This window comes from Grus americana, chromosome 12 (assembly GCF_028858705.1).
Source record: "Grus americana isolate bGruAme1 chromosome 12, bGruAme1.mat, whole genome shotgun sequence".
Lineage (NCBI taxonomy): Eukaryota > Metazoa > Chordata > Aves > Gruiformes > Gruidae > Grus > Grus americana.
The window spans coordinates 23,178,772-23,201,540 of record NC_072863.1 but is presented as its reverse complement, the minus strand read 5'-3'; the positions used below and the strand labels follow the sequence as shown (position 1 = coordinate 23,201,540).

Here is a 22,769-nt window from a genome sequence, read left to right as displayed (position 1 = left end):
TCCGGGAAAGGAGGTGCTCCATCCTGCGTCCCCCCCCCAACGTGGGGCTTCCATGTCTTGTAGCAAATTTCCAGAGCGCTCACAAATACCGGGCCAGTAATTAAAGAGGTACACACCGCTCCCTGCTCCCTCTGCAGCCTCTTCTGGTGTTTTACTCAACAGGTGATGAATTCCAGGTCCGTGACCTCCTCCGTCCTCCTTCCAAGCAGACGCGGTTCGCCGCTTACGGCAGCGTTTGGGGCGGATGTCCGGCGCAGTGCGGCAACACCAGTTTATGCTCGGTGACAAAGCCGGGCAATGCGGCGATGCACAGAGAAAATGGGAGTTTGGCAGCCCCCGCGAAGGTGCCACAGCCGGCAAAGGGGGTTCCCGTGCGACGGAGGGGGCTGCGAGCCTGGCTGTGGCCTCTCAGAGCGCAGCCGCTGCGGGGAGGGATGGAATTCGGCTGGTGCCTGCTGGATCAGGAGATCAGAGATCCCTTGGGCAGCGCAGAGCCAGGTCCAGCGGACCAGGAGGGGTGTCGTTTAAAAGGGAGCCTGCAGATAACCCAGACAGGAGAGCTGGGTTGGGGACGGGCTGTGTCGTGCGCTAGAGAACACGGTGAGGGACCGCAGTGCCCCGGGGGGCGGGAGCCAGGAATCGCCCATGAGCACCTCTGAGCATCCCCGGGGGCTGGGCTGCGACGTGGAAGCTGGCGCTGGCCGTTCCCCTGGGGACAGGAGGGCTCCCGGTGAGCGGACGTCCAGCCTGGACTCTGCCGGGACAGCCGAGTCCTGGGGGGGCCGGGGGACCCTTTGTTGCGGGGAAAGCTGTCAGCATCAGCGAGACGAGGCCTAGATGAGGCTGTCCCCTCGGCACCGTCACCTGGGGGGCAAGCCCGGAGCAAAGGCGGGGGCTGCAGACGTTGCCCCTCTCTTTGGGCACGGGAGCAGAGATGGTCCGTCGCTAAACCTCAGGCTGGCAGTCGCCCTCCCGTGCGCCGCGCGCCGAGCAGTGGCCGGGTGGCTTCCTGGGGCTCCGCACCGCGTCCTCGGCTCCGCTTCTCCCCAGCGGGACCGTGCTGCCCCAGCTCTGCCCAGGGAATGCGCTGCTGCACCCCCATCGTCACCACGTCACGGAGCAGGAGCCCGGCTGCGGTCCCCGAGGTGCTCGTGGGCACATTGACATGCAAGGAGGTGCCAATTTTGGGTGTTAACGCCCATCTTACGGGTTGCCGTAGATTTGTCAGGCTCCCTGGGGTCTGTAACCCACCCCGTACGCCGCGCGGTACCAGACGCAAGCCGCACGTCTGTCCCGTCAGGCCTGTGAGCTCTTTGCAGGGGACCCCTGACCGCGCTGGGGACCCGGTCGTGCAAAGGTGCTGCGACGGAGCGCTGAGACATCCGCACGGAAAGCAAGGGACAGAACCTCCCCCTGGCCCTCACCGACCAGCACCCGGGCAGCAAATTTCCCTTTCAGGTTTCAGGCTGACGCTTCGGTAGGCGTCCTCGTTACGGACAGACGAGAGTGGGGAAAGTCTGGGGACAGGAGGTAGACTGAGCGGGGATGGATCCCCCGCCAAGGCACAAACACTGTCAGGCGTGGGAAGTGCTGTCCCTTCCCAGCTAACCCTGCCCTCTCTCTCCACAAGATGCTTCTGGCTCATTTCTTTTGGCAGAAAATTCACGTTCTCATCACCCCTCTCCTCCCCTCGGCCGCGTTCAGCTGCAGCGTCTCTTCTCCGTCACTTCTCCGCTTCTCCCCCCGCCAGCAGGCAGGGGAGGTTCGTTCTCCCACCCGCGCCACGGGGCCGCACGAGACACGGTGGAGACGCTGCTTCGAGAACCATCGTCTGGAAGGAAGAGGAGGGAGCCCGGGCTGCCGCTGGCCGTGCTGCGAGAAGGAAACGAGGAAGGTAAATGTCAGCCCTTCGTTCCTGCTGGGAAGAGAGTAACTTTGCTGCTGAAAACGCGGGAGCAACTGCAGTTCTTTGGGAATAGAAGGGGTGGCTGAGCTGAGCTTTTCCCATGGGATTTCCTTAAATAAGTCCTAGTCCTAAAAATAAGCAGGACAAGTCATTGCAGAGGGGAAGTGCCATGTTAACGCTCCCAGCAAAAGGCATTTTATTTCTGTTTTCAAGTTACTGGGATTCCTTCTACGGCATCCCCCACTGAAGGGGGATTTGCTGTACTCCGGCTTTTGCCCCCCCCATCTCGTTTTGCTCCTCGTGGGGAGCACTGGTGCCTGCCCAGCCTGCAGCGAGCTCCCCCGTGACCGCTGCCCATCCCGCTGCCGCACGGGGCTCCGCAGGGCATCGCCCGTCTCGGGCAGGGACACCCCCCGAGCTGCTCCGCTGCCGTCAACGAGTTTGAAGTTGTCGGTGGCGATCCCCATCTCGCTTGCTCCCATGAGCATAAATACGCCCATGCTGCAAGAAGCACGGGCGGGTTTTTCGGGGTTAGCGGTTGAAGCAGAAAGCTAACGATGGTGGCATCGATGGCGGCGTTGCACAGGGCTCTTCTCGCAGCGCTTGCAGAAGGGCCAGATAAGCAGCAGCTTGCCCCGAGTTCTCCTTCCTGCGCTCCCTCTGGTCTGCTCCCTCTCCTAATCGAGTTTCCTCCTCCTTGCCCCGAGGCAGCCGCATCCTCCCTGACTCCGCTCCCACGGCCCGTCCCACTCACGCAGGGGCTGTGACGGCGGGCTGTGCCCGGAGCTGGGGGCTTTGCTTGCAGAAAGGCAATTCCCTTCAGCATGTCTGTCGCTGGGGCCATCTGTCTGTCCGTCCGTCCGCAGCGTCTGCTGGCAGCCGAGCTGCTCCCGTCCTGCCGGGATGCTCCTGCTCAGGCATCGCTGCTGCTCGTCCCTCGGCTCCGGCCTGGCAGGAAGACGTGAGCCGTGGCTGGCGAGCGGAGACGTTCCTGCCAACGCTTTATCTGCGCCCCCTTCTCCCGCCCAGGCTGTCCCAGGGCAGCTCATGTCCCGGGATCTCCGTTTGCAAAGCTCGGTAGGACCAGTTAGTGATTTTAGTTTAAGACCGACCCCTTACCTGCAACCCCGTTGAGACAGTAAATAAAACACATTCCCAAAGGGCTGCGTCTTCCCCCCACGGACGTGCTTTCCCCGCAGGATGCGGGCTGTACGAAGCCGTGTATCCGCGCGGGGCTGGTTGCTGAGCTCGCCTTGGGAGGGGCGGAGGGTGAGGGGAGCCCACGGGGAGCTGCAGAGCCGAGAGAACAGCTCTTCGCGTTGGTCTTGATTTACTAGTGAGAAGTTTAATAATGAAAAAGTTGAAGCAAGGCAGGAATGCCTCCGCGGGCTGTGCCTCCCCTAAAATTCACGCGGGATTGTGACTCCCTGGCCCCTTTGCTAACGCGTCCCAAGCTCCGACCCGGGGGCAGGGGTCAGTGCTGACCTGGGTGCCCCCTCGGTGGGGCCGCACCAGCCTCTCCTGGGGGATTTACCCCGGTCTGGCGTGCAAGACAGTCGTGGGCACCCGGGTACCCCAGTCCCGGTCGTCCCGAGGTGCTGAGCTGTGCCAGGCTGTGCTGCGTCCCACGTTTGTCACCACGTCCACGCTGAGGCACGTAGCTTTTGGAACGAACATCAAATGTTTCAAGAATGCCGTTGTAGCTGAATTCCCTTTCTGGCATGCTCTTCTGGGGAGTGCACAGCAACTCTTTTATATTTTTTTTTTTTCCTGCAGTTTATGTCACTTTCTAAATATCTTTAGAAATTGAAAACCTGGCCAAAAGAAACGCTGTCCCAGACGGGAGCCCTGCCCGGGCCAGGGGATGGAGTTGGGGGCTCCGTGCTGTGCCATGGCCGGTACACGAGCCCGTGCGTGCTGCCTTGCCGCGCTCCTGCCAGTTCTCACCCCCTCGCTGCCTCCAGGAGATTTCCGGGCGTTTATTTTTCATTAAAGCTCTCTTTGGCAAGGCCCCTTTCGGAGCCTGAATTCTAACCCCGTTTTCTGCGTGCACGCTGATAACCGCGGTCCGTCCTTCCGTTTGCTGCTGCTTTTTGCTCTTTGGACCGTGGGTGGGTGCGCTGGGTGCTGGGGCGGCAGCACGGGCTGGGGCACCCAGGTTAGCGAGGAGCCGGGTCCCTGCGGGGTCTCCCCGGGGGCTGCAAACAACAGGGGGGGAGCTCCCCAAAGATGCGGGAGAGGGGATGGGGCGCTGGGCGTTGGGCCGGGACCCACGCGGGGCCGCGGTCCAGCCTGCGCTGGGGGTGACGGCGCTGGGGAGGCTTCGGCAGCACTGCTCGGTGCGGGACCTGTGCGATTTGCAAGAGACAAAGGTCGGTGTGAAGTTATTAAATTAAGAAATAAACCTGTTCAAAATGGGGGAAAAAAAGCAGAGAAGAAGAGCTCGTGAATAAAAGGGGGGGCGTAAGTCTTATGTAGTGGGACGTGTGCTGCTTTTCAGGGTTTAGAGGGGTTTTATGAAACCCCAAACCCCCGGAACGCTCTTCTCTTCACCCACCCTGGAGGGAAGCTGCTACCCCCTCCCTTCTGCAGAGCTGGAAGCATCTCTCCAGCCTCCCCCCGCACAGGATGCGCCCCGTCTTGTGCGCGTGATGGGCTTCGTGCGAAAGCAGACGGCGGGCAGAATTGCCCGGGGTGCTCTCTGCCCAGCACCCAGGTGGCTCTGGAGCCTTGGGGAGCCAGGGCTGAGGTCCCCCACCTATTCCTGGTGCCTCCACGGACTTTGTTTGGAAGGTCCGAGTGAGGTGGTGTGGCCGGGGCGCCTGCAGCTCAGCCGCCTCTTCGGAGAGCTGGCGGAGGGCCGAGTGTCTCCTGCCCTTGCAGAGACGCCCCGCGGCGTTTTCGGCAGCTTCTCTCCCAAAGCAGGCGCCTCTGCGACGCGCTCCCGACTCCGTTCTTTTCACACGCGTGTGTTTTCCAGAGGACCCTTCAGCCAGGACGGAGCACCGAAATGCAGCCCGTGCCCCTGCACAGCCTTTCGGAGCTGGAAAGAGCCAGTCTGCAGGAGCTCGCGCTCTACCAGCTGCAGGAGAAGCTGCCGGTCGGGGACCTCAGCCTGGCCAGAGGTAGGCGGTGGGACGGGACGGCTCCTGCGGGGGAGGCTCAGCCGCCACGGCTACTGGCTCCCGCGCTTCGTGACACGGGGTGATGTTTATGGAAAGACACTTGTGACACGTTTCGGTCCGTTAAACTTCTTGTTCCCTGCTCCGGTCCGAGCCTCGAAGGCCCCATCAGCTTTTTGGGGAGGGGTTGTGTGTCCGTCGGAGCGTGAGAATGTGACCTCGCCGGTCGTCTGCCCCTGACCCCCTAATCCAAACCAGATGCGATATGACTTGGCGAGGTCTTCCACTGGGACCGGCCTAACGCCCTTGGGATGGGACAAGCTTTGGGTTTTGTATTAATGTCCGGCACAAAGTCCTGGTGCTGGGATGGGGTTTATGCGAGGCTGGAAGACGTGCTACCGAATTAACGGGCAGATAAATATAGACGCTCCGCAGGGACTGAGCTCCTCTGTCCCGACGTACGCAGACACGCAGGCGTTGCCGGGGTTCCCGTAGCTGCCTGCGTCCCCGATGTCTGCACACCGAACCAAGCGAGCACAGTGGGTCGGGGATGGGCTGACTCCTTCCCAAAGTTACTCGTTACTCAAGAGCGGACAGACCAGCCTGAAATACCTCCTCTGTGTCTGGGAAGAGAATTCCTTCGGAATAAGGAGCGCCAGCCAGAATAGGATGATCCGTCCTGGGTTTAGGGTGGGCAGGGAGTGAGTTTGCAGTTCATTGCTGTAACAAAACACGGTGACTGGTGTCCAACGTGGATGGCCAACGTGGGGAACGCTTAGGAGCGGGGCTCGACTCTCTAGGACCACTACGGGATTTCTGGTGGCGTGTGTTTTCTCTGACTTTGTCTCTGCTCTGTAAAACATTCACGGGAGCTGCCCTGGGGCTGTATTCCTTTTTCCAGTGTTGAGACCAGACCTCTGAGGATGAAGTCTGAGTCATTAAGTAATTGCTCGGCCATCAGCATTAATACGGAGTCACGTGTAACACGGACACGTTATTCAAAGGTGGCCAGAACAGTTTTGAGGTACAGCCTTTGGACAGCTGAGGTTTTTTCCACTGCTCTCTCCTGCGTGAGAACCCATTTGCTGGCGGCTGGTCTCGGCCGCTCGCCGCAGCGCCCAGCTCGTCCCGTGCACAGATACGTTTGGTGGCTGATGCGGCATCAGGCGTTTCCTCTGGCGGGGCACGGCAAGCTGGGATGCCAGCAGAAAGGTCAGCTCTGGCTCGTGGTGGCTCTGTTCATCACCCTGATGGCTCATCTGCCCCGACTCGTGGTTTTGTGCACTGCCGGGTTGCACATCTGGGTATTAAGGCACCATCTTTTCTCCTCGCAGTGGGACCTAAGGGCAGTAAATCTATCCGCCAGAAACTGGAGAGCTTTTCGAAGGAGAAGAAAGGTGAGCAGCCTGCCCTTTACCCGGGTTTTGGTCCCTGCTCTCGGACGGAACCCGTGCCCCACCACGCCATGCCCCGGGGCCGTCCGGGGGCAGCAGCTCCCCCGCGGGTTTGCCTGGGGCCATTTGGATGCTCTTCCCATGCGCCCCGGGGTCCTGGGGAGCTGGAGGAGGAGCGGGGAGCAGGAGGGACGAGCACGCAGGGCACTGATCGTGACAGCGCTGCCGTCCTGGAGTCAGGCTACGGGTCTCCTTGTCGCGTGTTGAATCGGTTCCACGCGTCGTTCTCTTTGCTCTGCCGCTGGCGGTTGCCTTTGCAGCAGCCCAGCGTTCTCTTCTGTCGGTTATTTATTTCATCCAGGCGTGCACGCGTGCCCCTGGCAGCTGGGCCGTGCTAGCGCAGCTCCTCTTGATTTTCCCGCTAGCGATGCTTTTCCCTTTCTCCCACGTTTTTCCCCAGACTGCTCGCCTCAGACTTTTGGGATCCCGCTCTTCCAAGTCATCGCTAATGACCGTGCCCACAAGCAGCTGCAGGAGGCAGTGAAGAACAGCCGCCGGCTCTGCCTGGAGGTGGAAGCGACGGTGACGAGATTTCGGGCTCAGAGGCAGAAGAGGTCCCCGACGGGCAGGAGCTGTGGCCTGGTACCCTGCGGGGTCTTCCCAGAGGAGCCGCTTTCCCCAACTTTTCTCGACAGCAGCTCCTGGAGCCAGCGAAGGGTACGATTGCAAAGACAATCCGCGCCGTGACGGTGCTGCGGGGTGGGGGCGGCTCCGACTGCAGCAATAAATGTGCCGTCCAGGGTCTTTTCTTAACGAACGCGAGTTATTCGTGCTGCACGCTGGGTCGGTCCCGGTCTGTCCTCAGGGAAATGGGATGCCCCTTCGTCCCCCAGGAGATGGGCCGTGAGGGGTGGGACAGGCTTTCCTGGCTCAGCTCTGACAGAAGGACACGGCCAGGCAGCCAAAGGTAGACGGGGATAGCAGGAGATGCATGGGTTTTTCTACTCCTCCGTTGCATCATCACACCTTGGTGAGCAGCACGGTGAGCGTACATGACTTCTCCGTGAAACAGCGCTGGTGAATTCCCACCAGAAGTCGTGGCCGTCGACGGTGGGTCACGCTGGCTGCCTGGCCACGCAGCCGGCTGAGAGCCCTCGCTGCTGTGGGGACCTCAGCCGTGCCCTGAGCTGGTCTGCTTTCGGTGTCGTGCGTCAAAGGGCAAGGAAGGCGGTGTGGCTGCTCAGCCCGGCCACCTTCCCGGCGTTAGTCCTGTTCCCTGCGAGGGCAGGTGGGCATTAGGCTGCCTTGGGTTTGCCCGGTCTCTTTGGAGCAGAGCCCCACGCCTGCCGAGCGCCTGTAACCCCTGGCGTAAAGCAGCTCCAGGCCGGGTAACTAAATCCAGCGTATTGTGCAAAGGTGAAAGATTTGGGGATGTTCCCTCTTTCTCCGTGTCTGCCTGCGGCGTAGGGGGGCTGCCCCAGTGTTTAGGAAGACCTCTCGCTGGGAGCGAGAATGCGTGGGAGATGAAAGGTCTCGGTGCTTCTCTGGCAACCCCAGACGGGCTCTGTAGACCTCTGTGTCCGTCCGGAGGTGATGCCTCCCTTCCCCAGAAACTTCTGAGGTCACAGCAATGACGGTGTACTGAGATCTTGTTCCTGCTCCATCGCAGGGGGCAATGTCCGTGGACTCCATCGCTGACCTCAGTGACAACACTTCCAAGCTGCTGGAGGCACTGCAGTTGTCGCACCCCCACGAGCTGGACCCACGGAGAAGCCTGGGCAAGAAAAAGACGTTGAGCCTCAACCCCATCACCTGGCAGGTCCCGCGGATTGTGGACAGATGCTGCAAGCACATTGAAACGCACGGTAAATACACGCGTCTCTCCAGGCAGACGGCAGGTCCCACAGTAGGTTGGTAAAACCCATCGTACCTGGTGGGCTGGGGCATTCTGCCCGGCCGTTCCCCGAGATGGGAGGGGGCAGCTGATTCCTGGGGCAGGCCACACTCCCGAAAAGCCACCCGGGGAGAGTCCTCTGGGCTGGGTGTAGCATCTGGGCTGAGAAGTGACCGTCACTGTGAGCATCAGTGACCCATCTCCTGGTGCGCTCTGGCCTTAACTCCCCCTGCAAATCCAGCATCTGGCTCAGGGTGACCGTACAGATGACATCTCCTCCCTGACCCACAGACCACCCCAGAACATCTCACAGCTCCAAAACCTTTCGTTTTACCCCCTCTGCCAGGGGCAGGGAAGGGCGCGCTGCCTGACGTGCAGTGCAAGAGAACCACTTCCGTGGTGAGGAGGTGCTCCAAGGACTGGTCGGGGTGGCAGGGGGCTGTGGGAATGCAGAGCACTCACCCATCTGTCTCCCAGGTCTCCAAACGGTGGGCATCTTCCGCGTTGGGAGCTCCAAGAAAAGAGTTCAGCAGGTAAAGTGAGACAGTTACCGCATCCTCGGTAGCAGTACTGCGTCCAAAGGACGGATGTTTGGGTGGGGAATGAATAAAGCAGACGCTGACACGGAGAGGTCTAAAAGATCACAGGCACGTGCTGGATCAGAGACAACCTGTACCCTGCTGCTGGGCCCTTCTCCCAGCCGTGGAGAGCAGGCTTCATCTCTCCTGGCTGCCTCCATCCCCTGGTTGGCACTTCAGAGCCCCCCTGGGCTCCCCTCTCCAGCCAGGAGCTGCTTCTGGTCCCGTGGTCCATCCTCCGGGCAGCCGCAAGGCTGTTGGGCTCCGGCATGCCTTTTTTTGGGGTGCCCCGCGCCAGGGGGACCTTGGGGTAGCCAGCCGTGTCCTGCCATTGCCGTAGCTCCGTACAGGGGCAGATCCTGACAGCGCACCTCGTCTAAAGAGGAAGAACTGACTGTTGCCTTTATTCTTCTCATTTCTTCCACCTTTAAGCTGAGGGAAGAGTTTGACCGAGGACTGGATGTTTTCTTGGATGAGCATCAAAGCGTTCACGACGTGGCCGCTCTGCTCAAAGAGTTCCTTCGGGACATGCCGGACTCACTGATTCCCAGAGAGCTCTACGCAGCCTTCCTCAGCACAGCCTGTGAGTAGCTGGGGTGCAGACACCCACCCTGCACAGCCCGCCCACCGCCTTTGGGTTCCTAAGGAGAATAACGGGAATTGTCTTCCTGTCCTGGCTCGGTACCAGGTCCCAGCAGAATTCAGCGTGCAGCACAGCTCAGCCCAGCAGTTTGTGCTGCCCGGAAGGGTGTCTGCAAATGCTCTGCCCAGGTCCCCCCACCCTCCGTATTTTGGGCAACTGAGTGTTCAGGGAGTCTCCACTGCTCCCAGCATCGCTCTTTCTCAGTCTCCTTCGCCATCTCTTTGCTTCCCTTTCGCCACCCTTCTCTCCTCAGACTTGATTCTCCAAATCCTTGAATCCCTGCTCCCACATCGAAAACGAGCAGCTACGCAGCAGCGGGCTTGCTGTCGGGCTGCGCCATCCCAGGGAGCGAGACGGGCACGTGGGGGGGGAGCGGAGGCGGGCAGGGATTTAGGGGGACGTTTGGCTCCCAGGTCCTTCCTCACCACCCTTCTTCGCCAGAATTAGCGATGTGCTGCCTGGCACCGCCACGTGCAGTTGCTGCAGTCTGTGCTATTTTTTTTTTTTTTTGATAATTGGATTATAATCCCTCTGGTCCAGGACAGTCTCTTGACTACGGGGGTGTGCAATACCAAATGCAATCACATCGCAGCCCTTGCTGGCGTCTCCCAGAGTGTTTATCCCTGCGTGGACGGGATGAAGGGTACAATGCCAGTCTGGCTCCCGCCAGAGCTCGTTACCGGGGATGTAAACGAGGGCTGTCCAGCTGGAAGTGCCTACCGGGCTGGGAACCGCAGTAATTAACGGGCTGCTCTCTGCCTAGCCATGGAGGGTCCGGGGCAGCTGGCCGCCCTGCAGCTGCTGCTCTTCCTGCTGCCCCCCTGCCACAGCGACACGTTGCACCGGCTCCTGCGCTTCCTCAGCGAGGTGGCCCGGCACGCCGAGAGCTCCTGGGGCCCCGACGGCCAGGAGGTAAGGCTGGCCCAGACGGGTCGACGGCGCGAGGAAGGGCTGGCTCAGACTTCGTTGGTTAAAACCGAGCAGAGCTTCTTGCCAGCTCGGGTGAATCCTTTGGCAAAACCCAATTGTCGATAAATCCCCTTGTCCGTGGCAGGTCTGGGTTGCTCTCAGTCCAGCAAAGTGATTTTTTTGGGTTGCAGTAACCCCAGAGAGAGCTGGCTGTGTGTCCGTAGGCAGCGCAAGGGGCATTTTTTGTGGACCAATTCTGGTTTTCCACCTCCAACTTCCATGAAGGGCTTATCATCGTGCCTTGAGGTGGATTTTGGTTTCTCTGGACAATTTGAGCTCTAAGTCTCTCGGTGATTCAGAGAGACTGGTTTTGTCCCATATTGTACGATGATATAGACATATTGTTTGTTACCTTCTGGTAGGCGTTGTGAAAGTGAGGTAGAAGGGACCGGAGACCCTGGTGCGAGGAGGGGATGAGCGTGTGCTCCAGCACCACAAACCCTTCCTGCCGCCCCTGCCACCAGCTTAGAGAGGACCAAACTGGTCCCAGATCAACACCCCAGCCTCACTCAGCAGCTCGTGTTCCCGTCCTGGGGTGGGTGAGGCTATCCTGGGACACCTCGTGCCAGTGCATCTATAACCTGCAATGTCCTTTTGTGCTTGCTCGCTAGATTCCTGGCAATAAAATGACAGTTTCAAACTTGGCCACAATCTTTGGTCCCAACATCCTTCAGAAGGAGAAGCCTGGAGAGAAAGACGCTGGTGCCATGAACTTTGAAGACAGCGCTGCCATCATACTGGTGCTCCAGAGGTTGATTGAGCACTACCAGACCTTGTTCATGGTAGGTGAGGCTTTCTCAGGGCAGCTTCTCTAGACCTTTCCTTGCCCTCTGAACCCTTCTCATGGCAGCAGAAGGGAGGGTGTATCCACAGCTCTTCAGTGGATGATTTGGGCCGGCAGTGTGAGGCAGGGAGTGCTCATCCTGTCCTAGGGGATCCATCGACCTGGGGTTCCCAAAAGCATCTTTAGAGTCACGTAAAGGTTCCCTCCAGGAAGGGTCTGGCTCCATCCTCCCCCCACCCTCCCACGGGGCACTGGCGAGCAGCACGAAGAGCCTCTTGCATCTTCTCCTGGCCGAATCCTGCTCTGCATGGTTGTCCAGGTGGACTCCAAGCCTCCACTGTTGCACCCTCCGCTCTGCCAGGGAGGCGTGATGGTCTGGGGACACCTCTCCAGGCTCCGTGCTTTCCTTTGCCGCTGTGGGAGATGCTGGTGGAGAAGGACGAGAGTGGTGCGGTGCAGTACCGGAGCACAGGCAGGGTTGTCCCCGAGGACGTGAAGCAAGGCACCAGTTTGAGCACCACGGGTGCTTCGTGTGGCCTCGGGCTCTCTGGAGCAGTCCCCAAGGGATGCGATGCAGATGGGCGCCAGGCGGTCACAGAGCCGAAGCGGCTGCTGTCCTTGGGGACAGGACCAGTGGAAGCCGTGCAGCTGCTTTGAAAGCCCGGCAGAAACCCCGGGAGCAGCAGGAGCATACGCTGAGCAGTCCTCCTGGCCCTGGTTTTAGGAGCAGACCTGGGAAATTCCCGAGAAATACCAGAAATGTGCTACAGGTCTATAGGAATGCGACGTGTCAGGTCCCCGAAAAGCCTTGTACCGTTTGTCAGGTCTACAGGGAGCCAAAGGACCGGGGCTGGTGTGGGAAAAGCGGGCGCTGAGATCCTGCTCAGGCCCCGGGCGGCGTGTGGGACGTGACACCAGCACGGTGCTCTCTGAGCACCTATTGACCTGGAGTCCTTCTGCCGTCCTTGGCTGCCCCCGCTCCTCTTCCTCCAGAGCGAGCGTGTCCGTGCATCCCTCCCAGGTCTCTCCAGAAATGCAACGTGACGTCCTAAGGAGGCTGTTTCAGACAGACCCCGATGTCATCGACTACCTGTTGCGCAGGAAGCTCCACGCTGTGCCGTAAGTCGCGGCGCTGCTGGGGGGCACCTCGCGGCACGGGGCAGAGCCCTCCCGCAGCAAGGCTCACCGTGCTGCCGGCAAGCGACGGACAAACCCTGCCGATCTTCCCGCCCATCTTTCCCGTTCCTTCCACCGCTTTCGGTCTTGAACTCCCCAGCTCAAATCCTTCACTTCCTGCGCTGACGCCTTCCACCGGCTGAAACATCCCAGCTTTCCTGTCCCTTGGAGCTCCCTATTCCCCGTGCCCCCCCAGCCTGTGCCACGCTCTCTCCTTTACCCAAATCCGCTGTGCATCAGAGCTCCCCCTCGCACACGCCTTTCTGTGTGCACACCTACGCAGCGCTCGTCCCGCTGCACCCCCAGAGCCCTCCGCTGCTCCGGCCTCTCAGGACCACACACGGATGCCTGCTCCATTTTCAGCTCCATCACCAGCCTTCTCCAAATTTTCTTCACCCTCGGTGTTGTCTGCATTTCTGCGCATTTTTTTGCCTGTCCTTCTGTGCGTCTGTGCGCGCGTGTGCCTGCGTGTGCGACTGCCCGCTGTGCCTGTACATCTGCTTTTTGGCTGCCGGAGAGGACAGTCCCCGGGGAGGCCGGGAATTTGAGCTCGTGCCCTTCCCCGTGATTAAAGAAGGTGAGGCAAAAGGGCGTTGCGTCCCCAGATCCGGGCCCACGATCGTGGCACGTAGCACAGGAGGTGTTTTCTGCCCTGTGTTCTGAAGCAGGGCGTGCTCGGCAGCCTTCGGTCTCCTTGTAGAGCTGGGGACTCCTCCAGCAGACACGGACTGTCCTGTGCGAAGTGGTTTCCTGGAGCACAGACCTTCCAAGTCATCGCTGCTGCCGTTCCTTGTCTGTCTCTGCGTTCCTTTTGGGACCGTCCAAAGAGATGGCAAATCTTCGGGGTCGCTGCTGGGGGCCATTTGGGCATGGGGTTGGCAACAGAAGCAGTTTGCAAATAGCATCTCTCTCTACTGTACGTTCTTAGGAGCACAGAGAGCGAGGATTCAGCAGCGGAGCGTGCTCCATCCGCGCTGCCTGGCTGGACCCGCACCCTGGAGAGCAGCTCGGTCTCATCGGAGTTGTACAGCAACGTCTCATTCCTAAACCTGGACGTTGACATCTAGCACGCCCGGTCCGTGCCCTCTGCGCTGCCTTCCGTGGACAAAACCGGGCGACCTTTCCCCAGCAAAAGCAAGTCCTCTATCCCGCTTGGGAGGAGCGGAGAAGTGACAGGAGTACGAATGCCTGCGGGAGCATCTTTGCTACCAGCGGACGTGCCAAATTGTTCTGGGGTAGGCAGCAGGAGATGCCTTTGCAGGTTGCCAGCAGAAAGACTTTCACCCGTGGGTTTGTTACTAGAGGGCAACCAAGAAACCCGCCCGCTTGTGCAGTGGCTGCGCACGCGCGGTTGTGTAGGCAGTGGCGTGCCCTGGAGCGAGCCGCACGCCTTGGCGCGTGCTGTAGCCTGCTTGCAGGTCTGAAGCGCTGCGGTGCCCTCCGCACGGCACGGCCTCTGCGGTCTGCTGCTTCACCGGCGTTCGAGGCGCGAGATTTCCGTCCCCAGAGCTGCGCGTGAGCCCAGGGCCAGCGGCGCTGCGGGCGGGCGCTGCAGGGTGGCTGCGTGGTGTCCCTGCCGGGGGGGGACACGACAACCCCTCCCCTGCCAACGACCACCAGCCCCGCGCGCTGGGCCAGCGAACTGGTGCGGGCTGGGGAGCAGCAGGCAGGTGGGTGCTGCGGGGGAGCAGCGCCGTGCGGACGCAGCCTTCCCTGCGCCCTCGCCGAACGGCTCCAGCCCACGCACCTCGCCCGGTGCACCCCAGGGTGCTGCGGGTGCCTTGGATACAGCCCGGCTCCGTGGCCCCGTGTGTCAGGGCTCCCCTCCGGACGCCCCGCCGAGGCACGGGGAAATGCTTGGCGGCTGGGTGTGGATGCGTGCTCCAGCAATTCGGGTGTGTTGCTGCGCTCGGGAGCAGGGAGCCCACGGCTCGGCTCGTGCGCCTCGCCGCCGTAACAGTGCCGTGGCTGCGGCCGCACCCAGAGGGTGTTTAGGGATGCAGGAGCCTTTCCGTGCCCCCGGGCTCAGAGGGAGGAGGTGTTCCACCAGAGCTCAGCTGCGTCCATGCCCGTCCATGGTGCTGCGCTGCTCAGGACCGAGCTCTTCTCCCGTAAAGGTCCCTTCCCTGTGGATGGGAGCAGTCGGGGTGGGTGGAGAAGTGGTTCCCAGGCTGAAGAGAGACGTGTGTGCTGAGAGATAGCTGGTGAGAGCCCCCCCCCGAACCGATAAGCCCCAGAGACGAGCAGTGCTGCTGAGTCTGCAGGAGCAGATAAACTCGGGACACCGCGGGTCTGCTGCGTGTTTCGGAGCCCAGCAGCACGCTCAGCAGCCGGCTGTGCAACCCAGGCCGTGTCCACGGGGGCAGCGGCTGCTCCGTGCGGACAGACGGCAGGATTATACCTGCTGCAAGAGCACACCCTCCCAAATTTCCTACCAGAAGCCCCTGGCATGTCAGCGTGAGTCTCCTCCGGTTCTCAGTCGACAGCCGGCGTTGGCCCCACGTGGTGCGGGTGACTAGTTATCTCCTGTCAGTCGGAACAGCTCGAGTCCGTTAACGGTAACGCGTGCACAAGGAAAGCAGCGCCGGTAACCCTTGGCGGTGGATGTCCCCGCGTCGGGAAGGGGCAAAGCCTCACGTTGGCGGGGGTTGTTACAGGCGGTCACCAAGAATTTTGAATCCAAGAAGAAGTCAGTTGGACAAAGGGGCACTCAGATCATTTTGCCAACCCCAAAGCTGGACTGAGACAAGCAGGACGGCAGCGCGGGAGGCGGCGCTGAGCGCACCGCGGGGCTGACAGCCACCGGCGGCGGGTGGAGATGGCACAAACCTCCTCCTGCCACACACCTCTCTCCAAGAGCTAAATGTGGAGCGATTACAGCAGATAACGTGTGAGCTCGAATGCGATACCAGCCAAACACCAAACCACGGCGCTTACAGGGAAACAGGCGCCGCGGAGCTACGCCGCGTTTGAGGGCGGGGGAGGCGTGCAGGGCGCGGATGCTTTTGGGGATGCTGAAATGCTGGGCGGCCGTTTGTTTGCTCTGCAAGAGAAGTCCCTTTGCAGTTTGCTTTCCCAACGCCGTAGCACCGGCAGCCGGCCGGGCACCACACCGTCCTTCTCCATCGCTTCGGGAAACCCACCTGGCAAAGGTGCAGTTTTTTACTCCAGCAAATGCAGAAATCACCGCAATCTCAGGGGCTTTTCTACCAGCACATCTCGAGGCCTGAAAACTGCTCAGCACCGCTGGGGATATTGCTGAGAACTCCGCCTGAGGGCAGCCCAGCACCGCCCGGCGCTGCTCTCTGCTCCGCAGTTGCCTCCTCTGAGCAGTTCACAGAGTTTTTTCTCCCTCAAAAGCGCACCGGCTGTCACCGCCTGGCACGCACAAGTATTTGCTTATAACTCGTTTTATTTCAACCTCACCAGCCCCCACTTTACAAACCGATCGCAACGCACCGTCAGCCGTGCGGCGTTCGCATCGCTCTGGACCCGCTCTGACAAAGCCGGTTCGGATTTGGTGATGGCTGGGCTGAATTTGCAAGCCTCTCTGATTTCACCTTTTGAAACAGTCTGAAAGTTTCTGTCTTGGTGTTTCCAGGTGCCGGCACGCGGGTTGGGGGGCTGCTGGGGTGCTTGCCGGCTGTTGTAGGCACCGACCCCCCAAAAGCATCTCAGCGCGGGGGGGTTTGGCAGCAGGTACAACAAGGAGCACCTTCCAGAAGCAGGATCGGTTACTCGGATTCACAAGCAAGCGAGCGATTTTATAGTCGACAGCACAGAAAGCAAAACCTTTTTTCTTTTTTCGTTGGTTTTGGCTTTACCCCCCGCGTCCCTCGGGTACACGCGCGTGTAAACGTATCGCACGGCACCGTGTAACGCTATCAACACGAGCTCGCACGGTAAACTGAAAGAACATAAACGCCTGGAAATCAGTTCCTCCCCCGTGACGCAAAGCATCGCTTTATTCTCGTTCCGGACCCGAGAAAGTGCCCGTGGGTTAAACCCGGGGAAGGGGCTCACCCCCCCCCCCCCGCGGGGCTGCGGCCCCCTGAGGCAGCGCTGGGTCCCAGGGGAGCGGAGGGGAGACCCCAGCACCCTGCCCGGGCACGGAACGGGGGTGCGGGGGGGTGGGGGTGGTGACCCACGGATGCCGCGGGGACCCCACGGGCGGGGCGGAGCCTCCAGGGTGCTGTGGCCCCGCCCACCGGCTATAACCGCCGCGCGCGGAGGGACCCGCCGCTGCCGCCGCCCGGAGCCGAGCCGAGCCGAGCCGAGCCGAGCCCAGCCGAGCCGAGCCGAGCCGAGCCGAGCCCGCACAGCCCGCCCGGGGGGGCACTGGACCGGAGCCCGTACAGCCCGCCGGGGAGTGCCCAGACCAGCCCGGAGCCCGCCGGTGAGTGCCGGTGCCTTCCCCCCGCCCGTGCCCCCGTATCCTCCACCCCGGGAGCGGGACGCGCCTTGCGGGACGTGCGGGACGGAGGGTCCCGGCCTTGGCCTGGCCGGGGCTTGTGCCGCCCCCCGCCGCGGCTGCCGCCCGGGGCTCCGCCGGCTCTTGCTCGGCTTCGCGGCAGCACGGCCGGGGCCGCGAACGCGCTGGGTTTTCCCGCGGGTGCGGTTCGGGGGCAGCCGGAGCTCAGGGCTCCGCTCCCCGGCTCCCCCCGTCCCCCCCCCCCCGTCCCCTCCCCGGCTGCGCCAGTTTCTGGGCTCCGTGGGGCCGCTCCACGGGCTGGCCCTCGGGCAGCACCCGGCGGGAGGAGGCGGCACCTCCCCGGGGAGCAGCGGGAAGAAGCTGGGTCCGGGATCGAGGATCTCTCCCTGCTGAGGACCAGCTCGAACCGGGCTGGGCGGATGGGCGAGCTGGATGTGCCCAGGGCCCTGCGGGGGGGCGAGGGCCAACCTCCACCCTTGAACTTGCCCCACGCAGGGCGGGTGGGCGGCCTGGCAGCACGGGGGTGCCCGGGGCCCGGTGTCTGGCTCTGCCCCGTCCCCAGCCCGCTGCGGGGGCTCCCCGTCCCAAACACCCCCCTCCGCTGACTTCTCGCCCGCAGCGATGGCTGATGAGCTCCGTGACCTGCTGCGGGAGTTTGATGAGGTGATGGAGGACTTCGACAGAGGCCTCGCGTGTCAATACGAGCAGCACCTGGAGGAGGTGAAGAGGAAAGCGGGACACAGCGTGTACGACAGCGGCATCGAGGAGCTGGAGAGTGAGTCCGGGGCTGCGGAATGGGGAGTCCTGGGTGGGGGGGACTGGCATCCGTCAGGATGGAGTTGTTTTGGGAGCTCTGGGGTTGCTCCATGGTAAACCACAGAGCTTCCTGCTGATCCTGCCTCCTCTCTGGTGGGCTGGGTGAGTGGCGTGGGGCGATGACCACTGGCTCCTGGCCCAGGGCCTGCCAACATCTGCTGGGGCTCCTGCTGGGCTGGCTGCTGCAGGACTGCACGAGGCTGGAGATAACCTGGAGCTCAGAGGGAGCCAGTTTGCTTTAATAACCCCGAGGAGTCCCTGTGGCTATGCCCAGGCAACCTGAGTTGCCTTTTTCCAAGAGATCCTTGCAGCAAGGGAAGGGCAGACGGGCTGGCCAAGGGTGAGGGTGGACCAGGGGCCCCATGCCATGCAGGAGATCCATCCCTGGTCCTCCAGGTTGCTTATAAGGTGCCTGTGGCCATGGACAGCAACTGATGCTCTGCATCTGCAGGTACCAGCACGTCCCCAGGAAGCAGTCTCAACTCCAGTGAGGAGGACCTCAACACCCCTGGCAATGCGTACCCCCCCAAAGGTGAGGCTGAAAGACCTGTCTGAAGGGCTGTTTGCCCTTGAGGCTTGGCTCAGCTCAGCAGCGATGGGCCTTCACCCCCCTGGGTATAGGGGGGGATTGCCGTTGGGGCCCTGCGGGGTTTGGAGGTGGGAGTGAGCCCTGGGGTCCCAGCTGGCTCCTGGAAGAGATGTGAAGTTGGATTGGCGTGTTCCCAGTCAAGGCTAGACTGAGCCGGAGGGCTGATTTGGGGGGTCACAGCGAGGGGCTTTGTCCCTGACCTGGGAAGTGCAGGATTGCGCGCGGATGAGATGGCACGGGGAAGGTGAGCACCCTTCCCACCACGTATGGATCCAGCTCTGGCCTCGGCTGAGCCCTTGCTGACCGACCTCACGTGCCCTGCCTCTCCACTTTCCCCCACGTTGAGGCTGATGCGCCACTGGCTGGGTTATGGGATGCTGATCCGTGTGATACCTGCGGGCACCATCCTACTCCAGAGCCCGGGTCTGAGATCAGGGGCAGAGAGGGCCTAGGGGGTGGAAATGCTGCGTGTCTGCAGCTCGGAGTTAGTCCTGGGGTTTTCCTTCCCCAGGCAGCATCCTTGGTGAAGCCCCTTGCTCCTCAGCCCTGTGACTCCCAGCCCCGATCCATGTGCGCAGGCGGGGGGAGCACCCTGCCCTGGGGACCGGTGATGCTGGAGCTGCCGCAGGCCCCGTGCGGGCGCTGGGCTCCAGAACCAGGCAGCGCTGGGCAGCTGCTCGAAAGGGTCAGCGCCGCCGTTCTGATGCCTTTGGCGCCTGGGTGCGGGCGCAGGCTGTGCTCCCGTAGATGCATCGACCCACGGGGACGCGGTGCTCGGGGCACGTGGCGGGGTTATTCCTGAGCCGTGCAGCCATCGGCCCCCGTTGCCCACACAGCCCCCCCGTAGCCCCCTCCCACTGCTCCCGGGCAGTGCCTGGCTGGTGCAGGAGCAGCAGGCAGCCGGAGCAATTGTGGCTAGAAGGCAGGGGTAGGGGTCTTCTCCCAAATTAGAGCTGGGGGGTGTGGAATGGGAGAGACCTGACTGTGTTTCTCTCTGCTAGCTAAGCTTGGAGACACGCAGGAGCTGGAGGAGTTCATTGCGGATCTGGATAAAGTGTTGGAGGGTACGTACGAGCTCCGCTCCCCGTGCTCCCCGAGCCCCCCGAGCCCCAGGCTGCACCCGCTGTGGCAGGACGCCTGGGCTGGGGCTTCTGCGTTGCCTCTGGCTCGGCACAGCCTGGCCCAGCACCCCTCCTGCCTGGGGCTCCCACTGCCGGAGGCTTAGAGCCTGGGTTTGGCTGGAGGGGTGGAACCCTTCTGTCTTTTCTTTTGGAGGGGGAGGTCATCTGGATGTCACCCCCCCCCCCCGTCCCCCTTCAAGTTCTTTCAGCTGGGGCAGAAATTCCACCGCTTGAGAGTCTTCCCTCTCTGGTGCCTCGGTTTCCCCCAACGGGTGAAGCGGAGGTGGCAGTGCCGTCCTGGTGGAGGGGACTGGGGATGTGGAGCCCACGTTGGTCCTGACAACGGAGGCCTGCAAAAAAGGCGGCCAAACAGCGCAACCTGCAGAGCTGTTGCCGTTTTCAGGAAGATGTGCGGATTCTTGTGGCTCTCTGCCCGCAGCATCCCTCCCGCTGCTGCTCAAGGGCTTCTCTTTGCTGGGGTGGGGGGAAGGGGAGCAGGAGGAAAAGAGTATTTTTCCTTGTGGCGTACCCCAGCCTGGAAAAAATCAGCCCTGTGGAAAAACCCCATCCGGAGGGAGGAAAGTGAGGATTCAGGCTCGCTAGTGCCTCCTGACACGCGCCTGTGGAAGCGCCCTCGGGCGTGTGGGGCCCGAGCGAAGCCGTAGGCAGGTCTCCAGTGAGACTTCCGCATCTGCGGAGCGGGAACTGCTTCAGAGGGTCCGTGCGGTGGCAGAGAGGGGAATCCCAGCCCTCGGAGCACGGATGGGTCGCGGTCGGCTCCCGGTGAAGGGCCCGGCTGCAGGTGCCCTGGGGAAGGGGGTGATGCCGTGCTGGGCAGCGCCGCAGTCCTGGGAGGTGGGCTGGTCCCCAGTGACTTCCTTGCTGGGGAAACTGAGGCAGAGGCCACACTTCCTCTCCAGAGGGGTCCCTGGGTGACGGGCTGGAGGTAGAGAGAACTTGATATTTAAAAAAAATCCCCCAGCAGGCTGCGGAAGTCACAGTTCCCAGTATCTGTTCCCTTCCCTTCCGAGCGCCCAGAATGAGGTGGCTAGTGGAGGCACCAGTGGGGTGGGGGGGTGGGCTGTGACGCAGGAAGGGGAGCAGGGCCCCCCCAGCAGATTTCTGCTCTAACCCTGCTGCTGGTGATGCCTGGGGGGGTCCAGCGTACCGTGCAGCCTTCCTCCCCCCAGCAGCCATCTCACCAATCTTTCCCCCCCTCCCTTGTCTGTCCCGCAGAGATGTGAGACGTGGTTTTGGGGGCGAGTTTGGAGAGGAAGACCCCCGCGCGGCAGATGAGCCCTGCGCCTCCCTGACGCACCCTCTGCTTCTGTGCCCCTGCGGACGCCGCTCTCCCGCACCACACTGCTCCGCGCCGGGGATGGGCAGCGCCGGCGGCAAGCGGGGACTGATCCAGCAATGGGACGGGCGGCTCGGCGGCCGTGGTGTCCAGGCCTTGCTCTGCTGCAGGACTCTGCCGGGACGAGCTCTCGCTGCAGGCACCGGGCTTTGCCCTGCAAGGGGGGCTGGCCGCTCTTGTGACTGAGCGGGTTTCGGGGTGGGGGGGTGTCTGTGCCACTGTTGAAACCAGAGGAGAAACCCCGGGTGGTTTTGGGGAAGATCAGCTTGCAGTCCATCGGGGGGACCGTGGTGTCCCCTCCTGGGCCAGGAGAGCCTGTTCCCGCAGCGGTACCTGTCCCACCTCCTCAAAGGTGGCCTCTGCCCACACCCCCAGCGCCTCTGCCCCGGCCGCTGCTGTAAATACTGTAAAAAGGACGTTACGCGCCGTACGGAGGGGATGTATATTTTGTGAACAGGATTTGAAGTCTCTGCGCTTGTCTCTGTGCGTGTGTAGGGAGGAGCAGGCGTGCCTGCGCTGTGCCCTAGCCCTGGGGGCATCACAGCGATGGGGGGAGGCCTCAGGGAAGCAAACTGAGCAGCATCTGTCTGCCCGAAGGGGGGTACGGGACCCCCTGGTCCTCCCTGCGTGGGGCAGGCTGGGCTAGCCTGAGCTCCGGCCCTGGCAGTGGGGATGGATGGACGGAGGGATGGACAGGGGGACGGAGCCAGCCCTGCTGGGGGGGCTTGGCGAAGAGGAGGGCAGAGTCCGTCCCTTTCCACCCCCATGTGCTAGGGGAGAGGAGCCGCCGGGGCTGTGGGACCTGCCCGCTCCTGGTGATGGGCTCTTTGGAAAAGCCACCCGCTCCCCCCTAAAGGGGCATTGCACGGAGGGTTTCTTGTCTGGCCCAAAGACGCTCGAGAACACGGTCCCTCGCCGCAGAGCAGCGTTTGCAGCCGTGGCTTTGTTCCCAGTGTGCTCAGAAAGGCTGGGGCGGGTGTCGGTGGGTGACGCTGCTCCGGGGGTCCTGCTCCTAACGGACGTGCCCTGGTGATGCTTCCTCCGGTTATCGGCACTCACAGCAACCCTGGGAGCAAGTCCCCAGGGAAAGGGGGTTTGCAGCCCTCTGCCCTGGGGGGGTCGGGGGGGCTCCCTGCCTTGCTGGGTCCCTGCCGGGTGAGGGGCTCCGTGGGGCGGGCAGAGGGTGCTGTCGAGGGAACGGTCCAGGCGTGAGAGCGACCTGGGGGCAGCTGAGCTTGGAGCGGGATTTGGCAGTTGTGAGGGATGCTCAGCCCACCCCCGGGTTCCCCCTCCCCAGAAGCTGCCCCGTGAGCGGTGGGGTGGCCGGGAGGAACGTGGGGCTCTGCTCGTCCCCGGGCTGGCAGCGCTGCCCGCCCTTCCCTGTGATGTCCGCGTGGAGCAGGGCCACGTGCGGCTCAGTCGCAACTGTCTGCGCAGGAAACGGGGCGGTTTTAGCTTCTTCCCTCGCCACTTCGTTCATGGGGTGCTGATCAGGAGGGTGTTGGTCATTTAATCTGCCAGCCTGGGGCTTAGTGCTGTCCCAGGGGTCTGCTGAACACGCGCTTAATCCTGCAAGCTCGGGAGGGAGGGCAGGAGTCGGCGGGGGCTTCTGGGCAGCCCCAGCAGAGCCCTGTGCAGGGCAGGTCACGCACGGGGAGTGGGGGGGACACTTTCCACCGTCACTCTCCCCATGCTGTGTGACGCAGCCGCTGATCTGCCTCCCGAACGGACCCCCACGCCCCTCAAGGGGCAGCCAGAAGACGGGGGTGAGAGCAGTGCGGTGGGCCAGCGATGATGCTCGGAGCCGTGCCGTGATGCTCGGCTGTTCCACGGGGGCCGGGGCGCCCCGCTCTGCGGGGAGACTCAGCCCACATCAATGGGGCCAGGGCAGCAGGAGCTGTGGGGGCCGTCGCTGCCGCACGCGCTGCTGATGGCAACGACCCCCGTGTCGCTCGGGACATTTTTTCCCCTCTGAGTCACTGCGCGCA

General features: G+C 62.3%; 2 protein-coding genes across 5 annotated transcripts; both read left to right on the top strand.

The window, feature by feature from the left end:
- The first annotated feature begins 59 nt into the window (after positions 1-59).
- Positions 60-16,705, top strand: ARHGAP36 (Rho GTPase activating protein 36). 4 transcript variants are annotated; one of them, XM_054839272.1, is made up of 12 exons: positions 60-108; positions 210-1,894; positions 4,887-5,031; positions 6,363-6,425; positions 6,883-7,139; positions 8,092-8,287; positions 8,794-8,849; positions 9,327-9,477; positions 10,301-10,449; positions 11,118-11,288; positions 12,312-12,409; positions 13,395-16,705. In XM_054839272.1, exons 2-12 carry the CDS (start codon positions 1,631-1,633, stop codon positions 13,531-13,533), a joined length of 1,689 nt encoding a protein of 562 aa, XP_054695247.1. In that variant the 5' UTR covers positions 60-108; positions 210-1,630; the 3' UTR covers positions 13,534-16,705. The 4 variants fall into 4 exon arrangements, with proteins under 4 accessions (XP_054695247.1, XP_054695249.1, XP_054695248.1 ...); XM_054839273.1 differs by lacking the exons at positions 60-108; positions 210-1,894 and adding an exon at positions 2,770-2,983; XM_054839274.1 differs by lacking the exons at positions 60-108; positions 12,312-12,409 and having other exon boundaries at positions 171-1,894.
- A 17-nt stretch (positions 16,706-16,722) lies between these two features.
- Positions 16,723-21,251, top strand: LOC129211732 (regulator of cell cycle RGCC-like). The gene is made up of 5 exons (XM_054839297.1): positions 16,723-16,862; positions 17,518-17,673; positions 18,166-18,246; positions 19,305-19,367; positions 20,661-21,251. The coding sequence occupies exons 2-5, from the start codon at positions 17,520-17,522 to the stop codon at positions 20,666-20,668; spliced, it is 306 nt and encodes a 101-aa protein (XP_054695272.1). The 5' UTR covers positions 16,723-16,862; positions 17,518-17,519; the 3' UTR covers positions 20,669-21,251.
- The last annotated feature ends 1,518 nt before the right edge of the window (positions 21,252-22,769 follow it).

Coding starts and splice junctions, on each gene's coding strand:
- ARHGAP36 (XM_054839272.1), top strand. CDS start 1,631: ATGCTTCTGGCTCATTTCTTTTGGCAGAAAATTCACGTTCTCATCACC. Junction 5,032..6,362: donor GGACCTCAGCCTGGCCAGAG/GTAGGCGGTGGG, acceptor TTCTCCTCGCAG/TGGGACCTAAGGGCAGTAAA. Junction 8,850..9,326: donor CCAAGAAAAGAGTTCAGCAG/GTAAAGTGAGAC, acceptor TCCACCTTTAAG/CTGAGGGAAGAGTTTGACCG.
- LOC129211732 (XM_054839297.1), top strand. CDS start 17,520: ATGGCTGATGAGCTCCGTGACCTGCTGCGGGAGTTTGATGAGGTGATG. Junction 17,674..18,165: donor CGGCATCGAGGAGCTGGAGA/GTGAGTCCGGGG, acceptor CTGCATCTGCAG/GTACCAGCACGTCCCCAGGA. Junction 18,247..19,304: donor CAATGCGTACCCCCCCAAAG/GTGAGGCTGAAA, acceptor TCTCTCTGCTAG/CTAAGCTTGGAGACACGCAG.